This window comes from Barbatula barbatula (genome assembly GCF_947034865.1).
Source record: "Barbatula barbatula genome assembly, chromosome: 23".
Lineage (NCBI taxonomy): Eukaryota > Metazoa > Chordata > Actinopteri > Cypriniformes > Nemacheilidae > Barbatula > Barbatula barbatula.
In genome coordinates, this window is record NC_136786.1 from 13,097,355 (window position 1) to 13,113,607 (window position 16,253).

General features: G+C 36.6%; 1 protein-coding gene across 1 annotated transcript in view; it reads right to left on the reverse strand.

Annotated features, from left to right (window-relative positions):
- Positions 1-1,429: 1,429 nt before the first annotated feature.
- LOC306889027 (contactin-associated protein-like 2) overlaps positions 1,430-16,253 on the reverse strand; it is a 116,188-nt gene continuing 101,364 nt past the window's right edge. Inside the window, exons 3-4 of the mRNA XM_079447682.1 lie at positions 14,643-14,836; positions 1,430-3,707 (exon numbers count right to left, since the gene is read on the reverse strand). Coding sequence (XP_079303808.1) covers positions 3,408-3,707; positions 14,643-14,836 — 494 coding nt within the window. The 3' untranslated portion in view covers positions 1,430-3,407. The remainder of the gene's footprint in view (positions 3,708-14,642; positions 14,837-16,253) is intronic.

The window sequence follows — 16,253 nt, forward strand, 5'->3', positions numbered from 1 at the left end:
TATTATAATGTCTGTCAGATTGTCACCTACTGCACTAGCCACTCAGTCAGCTTAAGTCAAATAACACAGCATAAGCTATTTTGCATTGTTTTTGTAGCTAGGTTAGCAGAGTTAACTTATTCAATTGCAACTTCGGCTGATTATTCTAATGTTAACTAGCTTTTATAACATGGAGCACATTGTAATTGACAGAGTTGCAGAGAAGAGCAAGCTACTGAGGAAACTGCTGTTATTGTAAGGTGAGTTGAGATTATTGATATTATTATAAAAATATTCAGAATATTGTAGACTGAAATGTGACTCGTTATTCCCCCTCTCTCTCTCTCTCTCTCTCTCTCTCTCTCTCAGGATGCCCTTACGTTTGTAGTTCGTTGTCTTTGATGTTCAGAGAGATGATGTTCACCATGGAGCCATTTCCACTAAGTAAGTATAAAATATGTGCAACCATCTCTCTACATTGTTATATATTAAAGATACTTGTATGGGGATCATTTTTCTCATTCAGTTATCATTCTCGTCTCTCTCTCTCTCTCTCTCTCTCTCTCGCTCTCTCGCTCTCTCGCTCTCTCGCTCTCTCGCTCTCTCGCTCTCTCGCTCTCTCTCTCGCTCTCTCTCTCGCTCTCTCTCTCTCTCACTTTGTGTAGGCCCTACTCCACTGCCACCTTTGGTCACCACGGAGTCAGTCAAGAGAGAGTGAGTACACTGGTCCATGGCACTTAGTTCTCAGCTTTGTAGGGGTTTTGGGGAATGGAAAAGTAGATATGCATATCTACAGGGACCGCAAGGATGGGGTACTGGTTGGTTGTGTCCGACCGATTGTGGTGGGCCGGTCTGAGCAAAAATGCCAGGGCCCTTTTTTTATCCCAGTCCAGCCCTGTCTAAGTATATTGCATAGGAAGCTGGAAAGTAATTTGTAGATCGGGCAAACTTTCACGTGATTAGCCATTCTTATGCATTCTTAATTTTTAATCAGATTGAGATGCATTCTAGGAAGTTAAGTTTGGATAAGCCGAAATTCTGTTTGTCAAGTCTCCTATTATGGCATAAAATATTGGTAAAGAAAAATAATCTAAATAATCTCTCTATCTAAACAACGAAGTAGGAGTCACAGTTAATAAACAATAACTATGAAGTAGAGGTGTCACCGTACAGCAGTAGTTTCAATAACGGTGATATTAAAAACAATGATTATCGGTTCAATGACTATTATTCACACACATTGACCAAATATTTGACCAAAAAGTAAAGATGATTTTTACTGATATCATAATTTATATATTTCAAAAGATTTTTAATAAACACAATATTATTACTGTGAATCCTTTTGTCCACAATAAACGTGTAGTAAAGCTCTGACTTTGTGAATTATTATTGATATTCTGATATTGTGAACTATAAAAATGTATATGTATATATATTTTTTTTTTTTGAAAAAAAACTTTCCTACAATGTATAATGCATTAAAAAAGTAGTTTTAATGTTTTGATTATGCCTTGTAATGCACCTTATCGTGCATTGTAATGTCTTATGAATAATTGTAACTACATGTAATGTATTAAAACGCAAATCGATTTGTTGTTACACTTAGCATATTTAATTTGGTTACTTCTAATTTGGTTAGTTATTAATAACAACGTTTAATGTATTACAACACACATTATGAACGATTAAAATGCATCTTACCCGTAAATAACCGTTTATAATGCATTATACATAAAGGCTTTAAGTAAAGTACAAACTTTCTAAATTTACGTAATTTGTTGCGTTTACAGCCAAATAAAATCTACTCGAATATAAAGAGTTCAGAATAAAGACATTATCATGCATTTGTGTGGTTGCTGATATTTTTCTAGTGATCTTCAAATTCATCTTTCTTGTTCACGTATCTTTTCCTGGTGGGGTCTTAAGTAGGCAGAGCTTGACTACCTTAGTACTGGTATGACTAGATGATTAATTGTTGGTTCGATATGATCTTCTTCCAATGAATGTCCAGTTTAGATCAGCTAGCATGTTTTTAAACACAGTCAGCTTCTTAAACAGGATTTTCCAGCAGGGTGTTCCGGCACTGTTCATACATTTCTCCCTAAGCTCTCTTCATCTACAGTTTGGAGGATGTGTTACATCTTTATCACTGTCACTGATCACCAGCATGAGAAGCTTTCTGACAGGAAAATCAGTGAAGCCCCCTCATATTTTTCAGGAATGACACGTATCTACAGCTACCAGGCTTCATTTGGAAACACGCTTTGAAGAGCTACAGATTAATATGACTTCATCGACAGTGTAGAAGTAGTCCCTGTGCAGGATTTTTCAAGGAAGATATCCCTCTCCACCCAAATCAATAGATAAATAAACAAACAAACAAACACAAATAGAAGAACTTAAGAATCGTGATTCAGAGAATAATTAGCTGAGCCCATTTTTCTGCTGTGGTATTAAATGATAAATGATTACATCACTGTGATGAGAAAACTGCGTGTGATACTCTTCAATCGAATTTATGTGGGTGTTAATTGAAATTTGTTATCGAGATCAATTTTGCAACACTTAATGTAATGAAAATGATGAATTCGTCATGGGCACTGCAAACAGAATGCGTTCATATTTCAAAAATTGCTCTTCTTTCATTGCTAGTGAAATTACAATATAATCAAAGGCTTAGATTGAAAGAATTACCGCTGAATTGATGCAAGCAGAACAGCTAACGTTATTAACTAATAACGGTTTCCTACAGGGGGTGCTCACACTGTGAAGAACACTACAGAACACAAAAGAAGATATTGTTTTAGTTGTTGGTAACCAAACAATGGCGGTATCCATTCATAATTAATTACTGACAAAAAGACGATGTAAGTGAATGGGTACCACCGTTGATCAGTTACCGCCATTCTTTAAAATATCTTCTTTTCTGTTCTGCAGAAGAGAGTAGTACATGCAAACGGGTGAGAAAATGATGACAGAATTAAAGTTTTATCCCATAATTGCTGTCTCTATTCAGCAGCGATATGTATGACACCATTTCTTTTATGTACGCAGTATTCACTTTCTGCTCATTAGCTTAAACACCATGCTGGCATACTGGTGTATATCTTTGAAAATTATGAAAACTTGGATTGCCCTGTATGTGAAATAAGTAGATAGCTGACCTTGACTTTCAAAATAAGTTGCATCAGCCAATTTCTCTTAATTGTACTGGGAACCTTCTGAATATATATTGCAATCTTGTAGTGCATATAAATCACCCAGTGATCCTAAAAAGCTGATGATTGCTCTTCCTTGGTATGACAAAATACTCTGGAAAGATAAAACTGTCGATTTTTATACTGAGCTTAGCAAATGTTCCAGCTATAATAAAGATCAACCCACATAAAATGTTCAACTGCGCAGTTGTTAAGATGCAAATCCCATCAGCTGCCAAGATCATATAAATTGCCTCTAAAAAGCAAACTAGGTTGTTTTTGCTCACAAAATAACTGGTGTTTAACCAGTTGTTGGATGTCTGTTGGTTGTAAAAGAATGTGAGTGTGAATTTTGAATGTTCTAAAGAATGTGAACTTACAGTAAGGGCACCCGTGGATCTCGAACCTGAGGCCGATCCGTCCCTCTTCACTCCAGTCTAAAGGAATGATACGCAAGTAGCGGACCACAATTGTGTTTTGCAGGTCATGCCGAACCACGCTCTCCGTATTGGAGTTACCCGTGAATGCCTGTAAGACAAATGCAACAAATTAAAGCATACCGCAGATTTTCTGTATGTAGGTTAGATCTTATCAGGTCAAGTGCAGGTTTGAGTGATCTGATCAAACTCTCCACTGCCTTGTCTCAAAAGCAGCAGAGCATAATATTCCGTCAAAAAACCTTGAGTTGAGTTGGGCTCAAACCGCATGGCTCTGTGGTTCACGCTGACCCCACGCAGCTTCCTGTGTCACGCGGTGCAAGAAATTGATTCAGTCTCATTCAGCGGTGGAGAACTTGAGAGCATGTGGGATTGGAGATAAGAAGCTCAAGACCACCGAACTGAAATGATGCGGCTTACAGAACTCGTCCCCCCAAACACACCATTAGATGGACTTTATTGTATAACCGGGGATTTCTTGAGAGGAACACGCTGAACCTGTCAATACTGGACGCTGTGTATTGTGGTGGTAATGTTTGAAGTGCTGATCACTGGTCTCTGTACTGGGTGACTGGGGAGTGCTCAATGCACTTTGATCGAGAAACTACAAGTTGTTTGAGGTTTCAGGGCCATTGCTGAAATTCACGGGGTCTGGTGACATTGTAGCCCATCTCCTGGGCCCAATGAGTGGCTTTACCTTAGGGCATGGATTCCAGCCCGGGCGTGGCTTAAACTGTTTCCAAGGGAACAATGTCTGCGTTCCAGTTTGCCCACCTGCATACTGTATACAAAACAGTACGGTAATATTGGTAATACTGAGGCAGAATGTCAAATTTTTACACTTGCAAATTATCAGTTCAGTCTACTTCGTAATTTGAAAAAGATATGAATATTCTGTAACATAAAACTGAATACATTTTTATTGCAATGTGAGTAATATAATATTTTAGCATATACTCATTACAACATATTACAATTATTACAAGGGACAAACTAATTCTAATTTCGAAAATTATTTAGGATTTCAAATCTGGACGCAAGGATTGAGTCCTTATCAGAGGTTCCAAAACAACGTTTCCATTTGTCCCCGCACTGCCAATGTATGTAACTGGTTTCTGCCCTCACAACATTTGTTTGGCCTCAAAGACCAGATAATTAACATCTTGAATGTCAGCTGACCTCATTTCTACTTCATTGTGTTGAGAAAAGCTGATTAATATGCACAAATCCGCACTTTACGCCGACCACACAGGCCAAAGGTTTCTGAATTCGCGAGCGGAATGACTCAATTCAGGCCCGGTTAATTCCAGCTCCGTACCCTTAACAGTCAGCAAGTGTGTAATTAGTTGGCCAAATGTGAAGTCACCCTGAGAGCTTTGCTGCCTGGCATGTTGTTTAATCAAGCACCTTCACAATTTAAAGCACAAAGGCCTGACGGAGATAGAGGCTTTTTTTCAGAAGCCGAAGAGTCTGGGTTTAGGCAGGAAGCCAGCTGTAACTATCATAAGCGCCACATTCACTGGTTTCCCATGGTATAATTAAAGTTGCTTTTACTTATTTTGTGACAAAGCTCAAGAGACTCCCAGGGTCTCTTCTCTCTCTAATGGCTTTGAACAGCCATTCTGCAAATTTCTAACTGTGAGAGCGAGAGAAAACGCTTTTGTGGATAGCAACTTTTCTGTATCAGATAAAAAAGCAACTGGAAACAAAAAGATAGGATTCATTACGGTAACACATGATGGAAGGTGTACAAGAACGCAATGAATGCAACTCAATGTAGCACTGCTTGACCTTGAAGCGGCCATCAAATACCCAAGAGCTCTAACTATTATAAACATGTTGTTTTTCAGGCCTGGTTAAAACTGCTTGTCCACACTAGAACTTCTGAATTCTGTTATTCTTCTCTTGAGCTGTAATTGTTTGTAGGTTGCAATACTTCAAACAAAACACTGGGAAATTGTTGGACGCATGCAGAAGGTTTGGATAAAAAACCGTAGAGTGGACAAATAAAGAGGACTTTTCTGCATTAAATGCTTTCATCATTATCTCTTTACAAGCCATCTTCCGAGACTGTTTAAGATATTGATGTGGTCTGAGAGAAGATAGGTGGATAGCTTCCGAATAAACCATTAAGCTCTTGTAGCCATCGTTTTATTCTGTGTTACTTATGTAATATTTGGATCTGAAGACAGGGGGAGCCTTCCTGTCTGAGCAATCCATTAAAGCATAGTACACGACCAAAGCAATGTGAGAAGGTCCTAAATCAATATTAAGTCAATCATGCAGCTGCCACACATTATGATTCAATGCATTCATCTATTTGAGGCTCGTATCACATTTAGATCATCAAATTATTATGCAAATACAGGTGCAGAGTTTGTTGTGGCCTCAACTGACAAATGAACTTTGGTCAATTGTAAAATAAAATAAAACTATGCCAAAATGTGTAACAGGATAGAAAGTAGCAGGTTTGCATTTTTGGCCTTAATAAAGCTGTTGCACAATTTTTGATACATTTATTTGCCCAAACAACGCTGGGTTGGTTTCAACCTGTGGTTGGCTAAAACACGAAGAAACCCAACTCAACCTAGCGTAGGTTAATTTACTTTATTACACAGGCACTCTGGAATACTTTATTCTGATTGGCCAATTGCGACATTCCAAGCTTTGTTATTTTATATTGTTTGATATATGTTATTTGTGGTTTTGAAATTGGTTTTGAGAAATTGGTTTTGTTGCATTTTTGTTGCATTTTTATATTGCAAGGCCTTATAGAAAATAATTTTTATTATTATTATTACTATATTCCCAGATAACAATTGTCCAAACCAATAACACATGGTGAACAAGATGCTACGAATATTTTTTACAGGAACAGTTTATATTTAATATAACACAAAAATGTTAAATAAATATGTTCTTAAATAATATGTAGGACATTATATTTAACATCAAGTGATTAATCCAAATTGTTTGTGGAAAGTAAACAGGTTTTGCATTCTTCAAAAATAAGCAAAATAAATATTTTTCAAATCAATATTTCATGTTCAATAATTTATGAGGTAAGGAGCTGTGTAATAAGCGGGATAATCTACAGACAGAAAGTTCACAAAATAAGTATCACAAAAATAAACCCTGACAGATTTATTAAAGGTTAGATAATATATGAGATACTAAAGCGTCCCACAACAAAAATCAGAAACTTTGTGTCATTAGATGTTTACATACAAAGAACATCCAAATGTGAAATGTTCTAAATATATCTGTTCTTTTTTACAGTACATTACTTTTTAACAAGGCCAAGTAGATGCGGCAAGATCATGCAGTGAACCAACGTGTCTAAAAGCCTCCTTTTTACTTGAGCGCCCTAGAAACAAAGTAAAGATGTTTCCCAAAGTGAACATTCTAGAACATTCGGTAACACTTTCTATGAAGCCTGCATTTCTATTGCATTATAAGGGCATTCTTAATGCATTATAAACCGCCTTATATAGTATGTTATACTGTCTTATAAATAATTACAACAACAGTTACGATATATTATAATACCAACCTATTTGTGGTTATAACTTGTATGTGTATAATAATCTATAACATATGATGAGGTCTCATTTTTAATGCATTATAATGGTTGTCTTATTGCATTGTAACAGATGCATAATACCTTGTTAAATAACCTTACAAAATGGATTGTATCGTCTCATGAATAATCAAACATTGGTTGTAATGTAATAATACTTGCCTATTTGTGGTTAAAACGTAAGAGTATTGAGATGTATAACACATGATAAACTCCACATACTTACTATGGTTATAATGTACAATAGCTCACTATATCTTATGAATAGACTTTTACCACTTAAAGTAAAGTGACCAATGCAAACTCTTCTTATAAAGAATGAAAAGGCTTTATAAGTTTATACAATCCATTTGGTAAGGTTATTTAACAAGGTATTATGCATCTGTTATAATGCAATAAGACTAACATTATAATGCATTATAAATGCAGACCTCATCATGTGTTAAAGATTATTATACACGTACAAGTTACAACCACAAATAGGTGTGTATTATAATATATTGTAACTGTTGTTGTTGTTATTCATAAAACAGTATAACATATTAAAAGGCTGTTTATAAGTCATTATGCATACCTTGTAATGCATTAAGAATGCCCTTATAATCCATTATAAATGCAGGCTTTGTAGAAAGTGTTACCGAACATTGTATTGCAAAGTTCGACAAACTACACAATCACAGCTTTGCCTAAATGTTTTATAGTCATTTACATAAATGTTTTATCTGTAGTCACAACCGCATTTTATGGCAAAAGCAGATAGACCAGATAGACTGCACTGCCAACAGAGTAAAAGCAAAACGCAATCCACTATTTAAGAAACCATTATCCTCCAACTGAGAGCATTTGGCACCTTCGTACTTTTTCGCGCCACTCGGGGCCCTCTTTGACGGATGAGGTGAAGACAGCTTCCCTCTCTCTGAGGCTGAGAGCAGAGCTGAATCAGTCAAAATGGCAGACGTACGCATATGTGTGAAGGGCTGACAGGGCCAGCCAATTCAATGACACTCTGAGTCTTCGTACTTTAGCGACATGAGTCCCGGTCAGGGGTATAGTTAAGGACATCTGAGGGAAGAGAGAACCTGACATGTGGAAATAAGCCTCACTCATTTCAACAGAGTAAGAAGGGTAAAGTCTGGCAAAAGAGTGAGCTAAGTGTGGACAAGGTAGAACATTTAAAATTAAATGGTTTGATCAATATGTATTAATTTAAGATGCAATATTGAAAAATTGTTTCTTAGTTGGACATGCATTTAAAAGCATAAACATTAATATGAGCCCCTATTCAGAAATGACTAATATGGTCACATTTCAAAGACAGACTTTGAGTTTTTAAGTAAGTTTCAATTGAACACATTTCTTTTCTTGCACAGTCTCTGTAAAAATGACCTACTGTTTTTTACTAACTCAGGGGTCTAAACCTATCTGCCTTTGGTTGCAGTCTGTGTTTACTCTCAGTGTTTCTCCTCATTTATTTTGACCTTTGTCAAATACCATAACTAAAAGCTAATATTCTCACCGCGCTAACCGATGCACCTTCATTATAAATGTAGACCTTTTGCCACATTTCTGTATAAAAACAGTTGGTGGTTTAGATACTGATGTTGTACCATCTAAAGATTTTTTTTTTAAAAGGATAGATGGACTCAGTTCAGAACAGATTCCTCACCTTCATTAAATATTATACTTATTTCAATGGGTGCATGCATCCAAAACAAGTTCTATTCTATTCTATTGTAGTTTGGAATTCTTCCTTGTCCAAACATGCCTATAGGATATTTGGTACTAAGGATGCAAACAATTTTCACTGGTTTGATCTCACGTGGCCTGGCTCATGATTAATCACCACAATACCTAAGTAGTTCAACACAGTTCGATCCAGACTGCCCCAAGTGCTTACATTCACAAGACTTTGAGCAGTGGCCTGTTTAGCTGAACATATTTCACCACAGTTATCAAACCCAACGTGACTCCAGATCATTTTGTTTACTGTTGATATTGTGGGAGGATACAATAGTGAAGGGAGCATCACACTGTTATTATTTGAAAGCCCTCTTGAAAGTCTTGAAATGCAAGAAAGTAAATTGAGGGGAAATAGTCCTTATCTGAAATTGAATAAATTTGCCAAACTCACAGGCAACGAATGAGTATTGAAAGCTTGAAAGTTGTGAAAAGTTGTGAAAAAGAATTTCAAATAGAAAAATAAAAGCAAATAAAAGCATTTTTAATGTAACACTTTGTAAACAGAACTCTATATACGAGACTCTTTAAAAGTTGAGAAAACAACTGTAAAAAAGGACAAAATGTGTAAATAAATAATTATTAAAACAGATAATTACATAAATTACATTAAATAGACACAAAAGTGCATTAAATCTTTTATGAATAAATTTTATGAATATATAAAAAAAATTATGAATAAAAATGTAATAGCATATTAGCAAGTAAATGTAATAGCATAGCAAGTTATTATTTACATTTATTCATTTAGCAGACGCTTTTATCCAAAGCGACTTACAAGGCGTTTTTTACAGTGGCACATTACTGCAGAGCAATCAAGGGTAAGGTGCCTTGCTCATGGACACTTCAGTCATGACCTGCTGGCACTGAGATTTAAACCGGCAACATTCTGATCACAAGCCCAAGGCTCTAACCACTGAGGATGACCATGGCATCTATAGATTGAAAACCCCTGCCCAAGAGTACGAGTGTTTTTTTTGTGTCTGTGTGTGATGTCTCAGTCGTTTTTGATGATAACTTACACACCATAAAAATGTTTGTGAATAAAAAAAAAACACTTTCTAAATTCTGAAACCCTGAAACAGTGCTTCCTTTATTTTTGACAGCACCAAAATAAAGTCAAATATCATAGAAAGGTCAAAGAATAAAAGCCCAGCCGTCACAATGGGATCTTTGTAATGGGCAAAGTCTCTCATTGAGTAAAACAACTAAAGGGCTTTTTGCTCCCCAGGTGTACGGCTCGCTGTACAGCCTTTCTAAGTGCATGTTTCCGCACATTCATTGATAGAGAGATGTCTCCAGCATTACGCCACGTAGAGAGCTGTGGTTACTGTAGAGTCGTGAGAGCGGAAATGTACAATTTCTGCCCGCATTCATTAAGTATAAAGGTAGCTGCTTGAAGCTCATTCACCATTAACTGCAGGGGTTGCGAAAAGGTTTGGGTAATGTATAAGCCTCCAAAAGGACCCATTCAAAATATACTCTCTGTAAGTCTGTGGTAAATTGCTATAATTTCATAATTAAAACAACCACACGTCAATCTAAACCTGCAGGCTGTTTTTGAAACAGACATTTTTTATTGTTGCTCAGTTCTTATACAAATTACAGTTAACAGTTTATATAACAGCTATTATGCCATGCTATTGTTATGGGCAATACACTGGGAATAAACTTATAACTGACAATTTATTGCTTATTTTCTGTTAGTCATCAGATGTTAATTTAATGAAAGATAGAACAAACTGTTGTCATGTGTTTATATATATCCTCACTGTCAGACTGAAAGCTTACATCTCCAAAACTGCCACTTTAAAGAAAATCACACATGTTGACAAGCCATTTTTTATATTTTTTATTTATTCAATATCTGCAAACCTCACAGACAAAAAAGGTCACCAATAGTAATGAGTTATAAAAAAAGTCTGACAGTGAGTAGAATAAAGTGAATGCATTAAACATTTCTCACAAATTTCCTTGTAAATATCTTCAAACGAACTAAATCTAAGACTATTTTACTCTTTAGTTGTCTTTAAATAAAGAGTATGCTTGCATTTTTTGCTGTTATTATGGAAATGATTCTTGAGACCAGTGGCAGCTGGTGCAAAAGCTTTTTTGATGGGGACAACAGGAACAATAACCAAAAAGATTCACCATCAATGATGTAGGACTAAATGTAACTGTTAAATAGGCATTTGACAGGTGATACAACATTAACATGCCTTTAAAAGCATAATCATTGATCTGAGCCCCTATTCAAATGGTTCATTGGTCAGGTTAATTTGCATAGCTGGCCTATGTCACTGCTTTGAAGTATTTGACATTGTACATTTGCACATGACGCATTTGGAAGTGATACCTTTCTCATGGTTGTTAACCCACTACCAAATAACCCTATTTAAGTCTGTGGTTTGACCATTATCTAGGGTAATAGAGTTTTGTTGTTAAAAGGAGTTTTGGGAGTGAACTCTGACATGGTAAACAGGGAAAGTAATAAAACATTTAACTAACACAACACGCAGCATTCAATGTGGACATTGTTTTCGTATAGCATGATTAATGGCTTCACCCATTACCATGTCGCGTCGTTCGCGTGACATGTCCATTATACAGAAAGTGCACAGTTTCCTCCATTATTTAACTGCTGCTGTGAATATGTACAGTATATCGCTTTGAAATAAATCTAGTTTTATATTTAGAAAATACCCGGAGATCTAACGGGTCTGACTTCATAATCTCTCGCAGTACTGGGGGTCGAGAATTGTTAAGGCACAAGTTAAGGTTGCCTATGATGAAGCAAGCATATTAGGGCCAGCCCTTTGGGAAGCCCATAGAGAATGCATTGCAGGGCCTGAAGTTGGAAATAAAAGGAATTCGTATGGAAGTCAATGAGAGGACTCGGGGGAAATCTTGGTGAGAGTGAAATCGCCCTAAAAAGGGGCGGTACTCTACGGAACAAGAGTTAACGTGATTGGGCTGTACTTCTACAGGCAGAACACACAGTTTAGAATGGTGAAAGCAAGCGAAAAATCCTTTGTTTTCGCACTTTGTAGGTGCTTCGCCCCCTTCGCCCCCATCGCCCTAATGGATAAGCCGCACCAGCTTTAGAAACTGATTGACAGACTGGGGGATAATTGGTGTGGAGGTGCTCGGATAACAAATCTGAGCACCTGTATTTCAACCCATCATCTCCATGGAAACGTATAAAATGATTTACACAAATGTCATTATAAATAACAGATATTATTGTACCAGTGTACTTAAAAAAACGAATTTCAACGAATGGCAGCGCCCTGAATAGTTGCACGACAGGTGATGATTGTTTCCAGCAGTTATTTACTTATTGACTCAATTGTATATCGTATTTTCCCATCTTTTCATCCATTTTATACTTAACCAGGCCAAATATTTTGATTGTTAGGAAAAGCAATAGCGTTCATGTTCATAATTCTGGGCACTCTCACCGATGATGTGAAAAGAGCACAACATGATGTTAAAGGCTAAAGGATATAATGTCACCGAAATGTATTGCGGTTTGCCATTTTCTGATAAATAGCATGCGACTTTTAAGCCATAAGCCAAAGTTATTTAGCGAGCAAGTACACACTCCTATCTCTACCTAGCACTGTCAAATCCCCAGGCTGAATTGACATTTAACCTTGCAGGAAAGAATAAATAATTTGAAACTAACAGAATAAGGAGATTGGCTTGTTGAGCGAGGTGACACTTTGATTAAAAGTGGCAAAAAATTTGGAAACATCGAAAAATGATTTAAACAACCAAGCAGAAGAAAATGCTACACACGACGGGTAAAAACACAACAACACGCCATTATTCATCACTGACACAAAGGAGCTTAATTAATATTCAGATGTATAACCCCATCAAAGAAAATAAATTAAAGACAGGGCCCAAAATGTGATGAAAATTATTCAGGAGTGAAAATGATCCGGTCAGAAACTGCACTGCATATAAATCAATTGGACTCTGGGTGCTTTGAAAGATTGTTTTGATTGCATCTTTAATATCGAGGCCGTGATTGGTGGAGCGGTTATCCTCCAGTGGTGAATTTCTTTAAGAGGCCAAATGCAATCTGATTATTTCAGATGAAATATAAAAACATATGCCCCTCAATCAAGCTCATCTAGATGAAATTTGCATTGGCGTTATATTTGTCAGTCTAGTAGGTAAAACCTCACCGATACCACACTGTATGGCACACACCACCACAGCAACAGAAACGATACGTAATGCGTTAAAAGTGTTGATCCACCCTGCATTAAACAGTCATTTTAAGAATGAATTTAGTAAACAAGTGTTTCAGGATTGTCCTGAATTCAAGAGCACTTCAATTCACTCAGCGTTTGTTCAACACGAGCAGAATATCAGGAGATTGCTCAGAATTTAATAAATCGATCAAATGGAAAGTTTGCCGAGGCTTGGGCAGAGATGTGAGAATGTAGCAATAAAAGTTCCTGTAAAGACACAGGAAGTGTGTGGATCACTGGTTGGTTGGGTAATAATTCCACTCCGCTCTAGCTTGGACCCAGCGGTACATCAGCTGTTAATCCAGAAATCAGTGTGTGCAACTGTCTTTCTCTGAATCTAAGTGCTTCCTTGATTGCTTACTGTTGATTAAAGCGCCCAGGAAGAAATCAAGGCATCCTCTTGACTCATTGATCTTCAGCCGTCCTTGGTGAGCTCACCATGTGAACGAGGTGAGTGCTAATGCCCTGCTACAACAACTAGCATGCCTTACAAATGTCTCAATTACAAGAAGCACAAAGCATGTCTAGAATCTTGATTTGGTTTTGTTAATCGTGATTGTTATACATTTACGTGCACGGTGTCATTTTTGATTTATATCAGAATATAATTTGCCACTTTTGAGGATTATGGTGCAATTTAATATTAAGATTAACATTTTTATGTAATTACTATACAATAATTGTATTAATGTAATTCATTTTCTTATTTGATCATTTATATAATATAACATTTTATTTATAATACAAACTGTAGTATTATAGGGAAAAGTGGTATCTTGTCTTGTCTTTGGTTTTGTTTAATATGAAATGTTATTAATAACTACAGACTACAAGTTTCAAAAGCGGATTTTTCCCTTTTGCCATTATAGTGCACTTTAATATAATTGTATAAAAAATTTAGAACTATATTTTTGTATTCTATAAGTTCTATAATATAACATTTTAATAATAATTCAAATAAAAAATTTGTCTAGTTTTTGTGGTAAAATTTTGATTCTTCCCTGTTTTGTTTTGTTTACTCTAAAATTGTGTTATTTACTACAAACTTTACTACCGATCTTTCCCTTTTGATAATTATGATTCACTTTTATATGACTAAAAGTTTTCCATAATATAACTTCTTTTTTTAAACAAAATGAAATTTCGCCTCAAACTAGCTCGTTTTATAGGAAACTATGGGATGCTTGCCTCTTACTTTTGTTTGGTTTTCTATAAAATGTTATTAACAACTACAAAACTAAAATTGCATCTCAAACCAGCCCCTACAGCATCTGAATTTGCAACCATTTTTATCTGCATCTTATTTTTTTATTTTGTTTAACTTTTACACGTGTAAACGTTATTGTAAATTAGAGTTTTAAAACAGATTTAAACAAACAAGCAACCTACTATACAACCTCAAAAGTGCCGTGTTAACAATCCTATACCAAACAACTGTACTCACCCAGACGTTACCATCTTGATGATATGGTTTCCAGTTCCTGCCTGTGTCGCTGTACAGAAGTCGGTAGCGCGTAGTCCAATCGGAGCTGCTATATCGACCCTGTGTGGCAACGGCTGTGACCTGTTTCCTGCTTCCCAGGTCGACCTGCAGCCACTGATAATGATCGCTGTCCAGCGGAGACCAGCCCCCAGCACCTGAAGAAAATACACAATACTCGATTGCTTGTCGTATTGATCTGAAATCTGTTTGCACTTGTTCCACAGAGGAACCAGAGGAAAACAGAACAGGAACAAGTCTTGTTGGTGTTTTGTATATATTATGTGTGCTCTCCTAAGCGTGTTCTTAAGGGTACGACTTGAGGGGGCCGTGAACGACAGGATAAACTACAACAGCCTTGTAATTTACCAAAGCCCGATTTTATGGATTTATCTGCTGTTGTGCACAATGCATGTTTTACAAAGGAATCTGTGCTTTCCTGTCTTCTTTAATAAGCCTAAAAGGTCCAATGTGTCATTTTTTGGAGAATCTACTGACAGAAATGCAATATAATATACTGTACATAACTGTGTCTCCAGACGCGTGTAAAGACCTTACATGAACTAGCTATTTTTATATACTGTACATACACTGCGGGTTCCCTTACATGGAATTCACCATGTTGTTTTAATCGTAGCCCTATACGAACAGACTGCAGAGCGTGTTTCATAAATACATGATCTCTTCTGAGAAAGAAGCGGAAACTTTATAACATCTTTGTCCTGTGTCAGCTGCCGTAGTGCTTTGAAATGGAGGGGTGAGGGCTGGAATGAGCCATTGGTTCCTATTTGCAGCCTCACCACTAGACGCCGCTACATTTCATACACTGCACCTTTAAAGAACAGACTGCTGTACAGATGTTATATATGACTTTAGCAAGAGGCTTTTGGAAATTTTGAACAGGGACGTTTAAAGGAATAATATGTGCCGTAAAATGTTCTATATTTATAAAAAGTGAAGATATTCAATTACAGACTTTGATGACAAGCATTATTTGTCACGAAATGGTTTGGACAGAACCCAGATGCAGGCAGACGAGGAGATAGATAAAACAAATTTTATTTAAATGTGAACAAAACTAGAAAAACAAACACTTCCCTCTATGGGGACAAAACGTGGTTAACAGGAAAACTATATAAATCCACAAACTTAGAAACAGGTAATCCAAAACACGAAGTCCACAGAGCAGCAAGACATCCAGTGATCACAAACATTAGACAATAGATAAAGACAATGCACCAACACTGAACAGAGAGAAACTGAGACCATATAAAGGGAGACACTAACGAGGAGTGATTACATGGGGAGAGTGGTGACAGCTGATGGGAATGAAACCCTAACGAGGTGAATTACAAAACAGACGATGGGAATGAAACCCTAATGAAATTACAGGAGATAGGAGGGTGGGGCTGAGAGACATAACAGGAAGACACGTGGCATTAAGTAACAACATAAAGCCACATGTCTCCACACATAACACAACAGAAACACGAAAGACATGGCAATGTCATGACTCTGCCCAGGGAGCTAGAAAGCTCGAGACAGGAAGGACAGAGTCCTAACATTATTAAAATG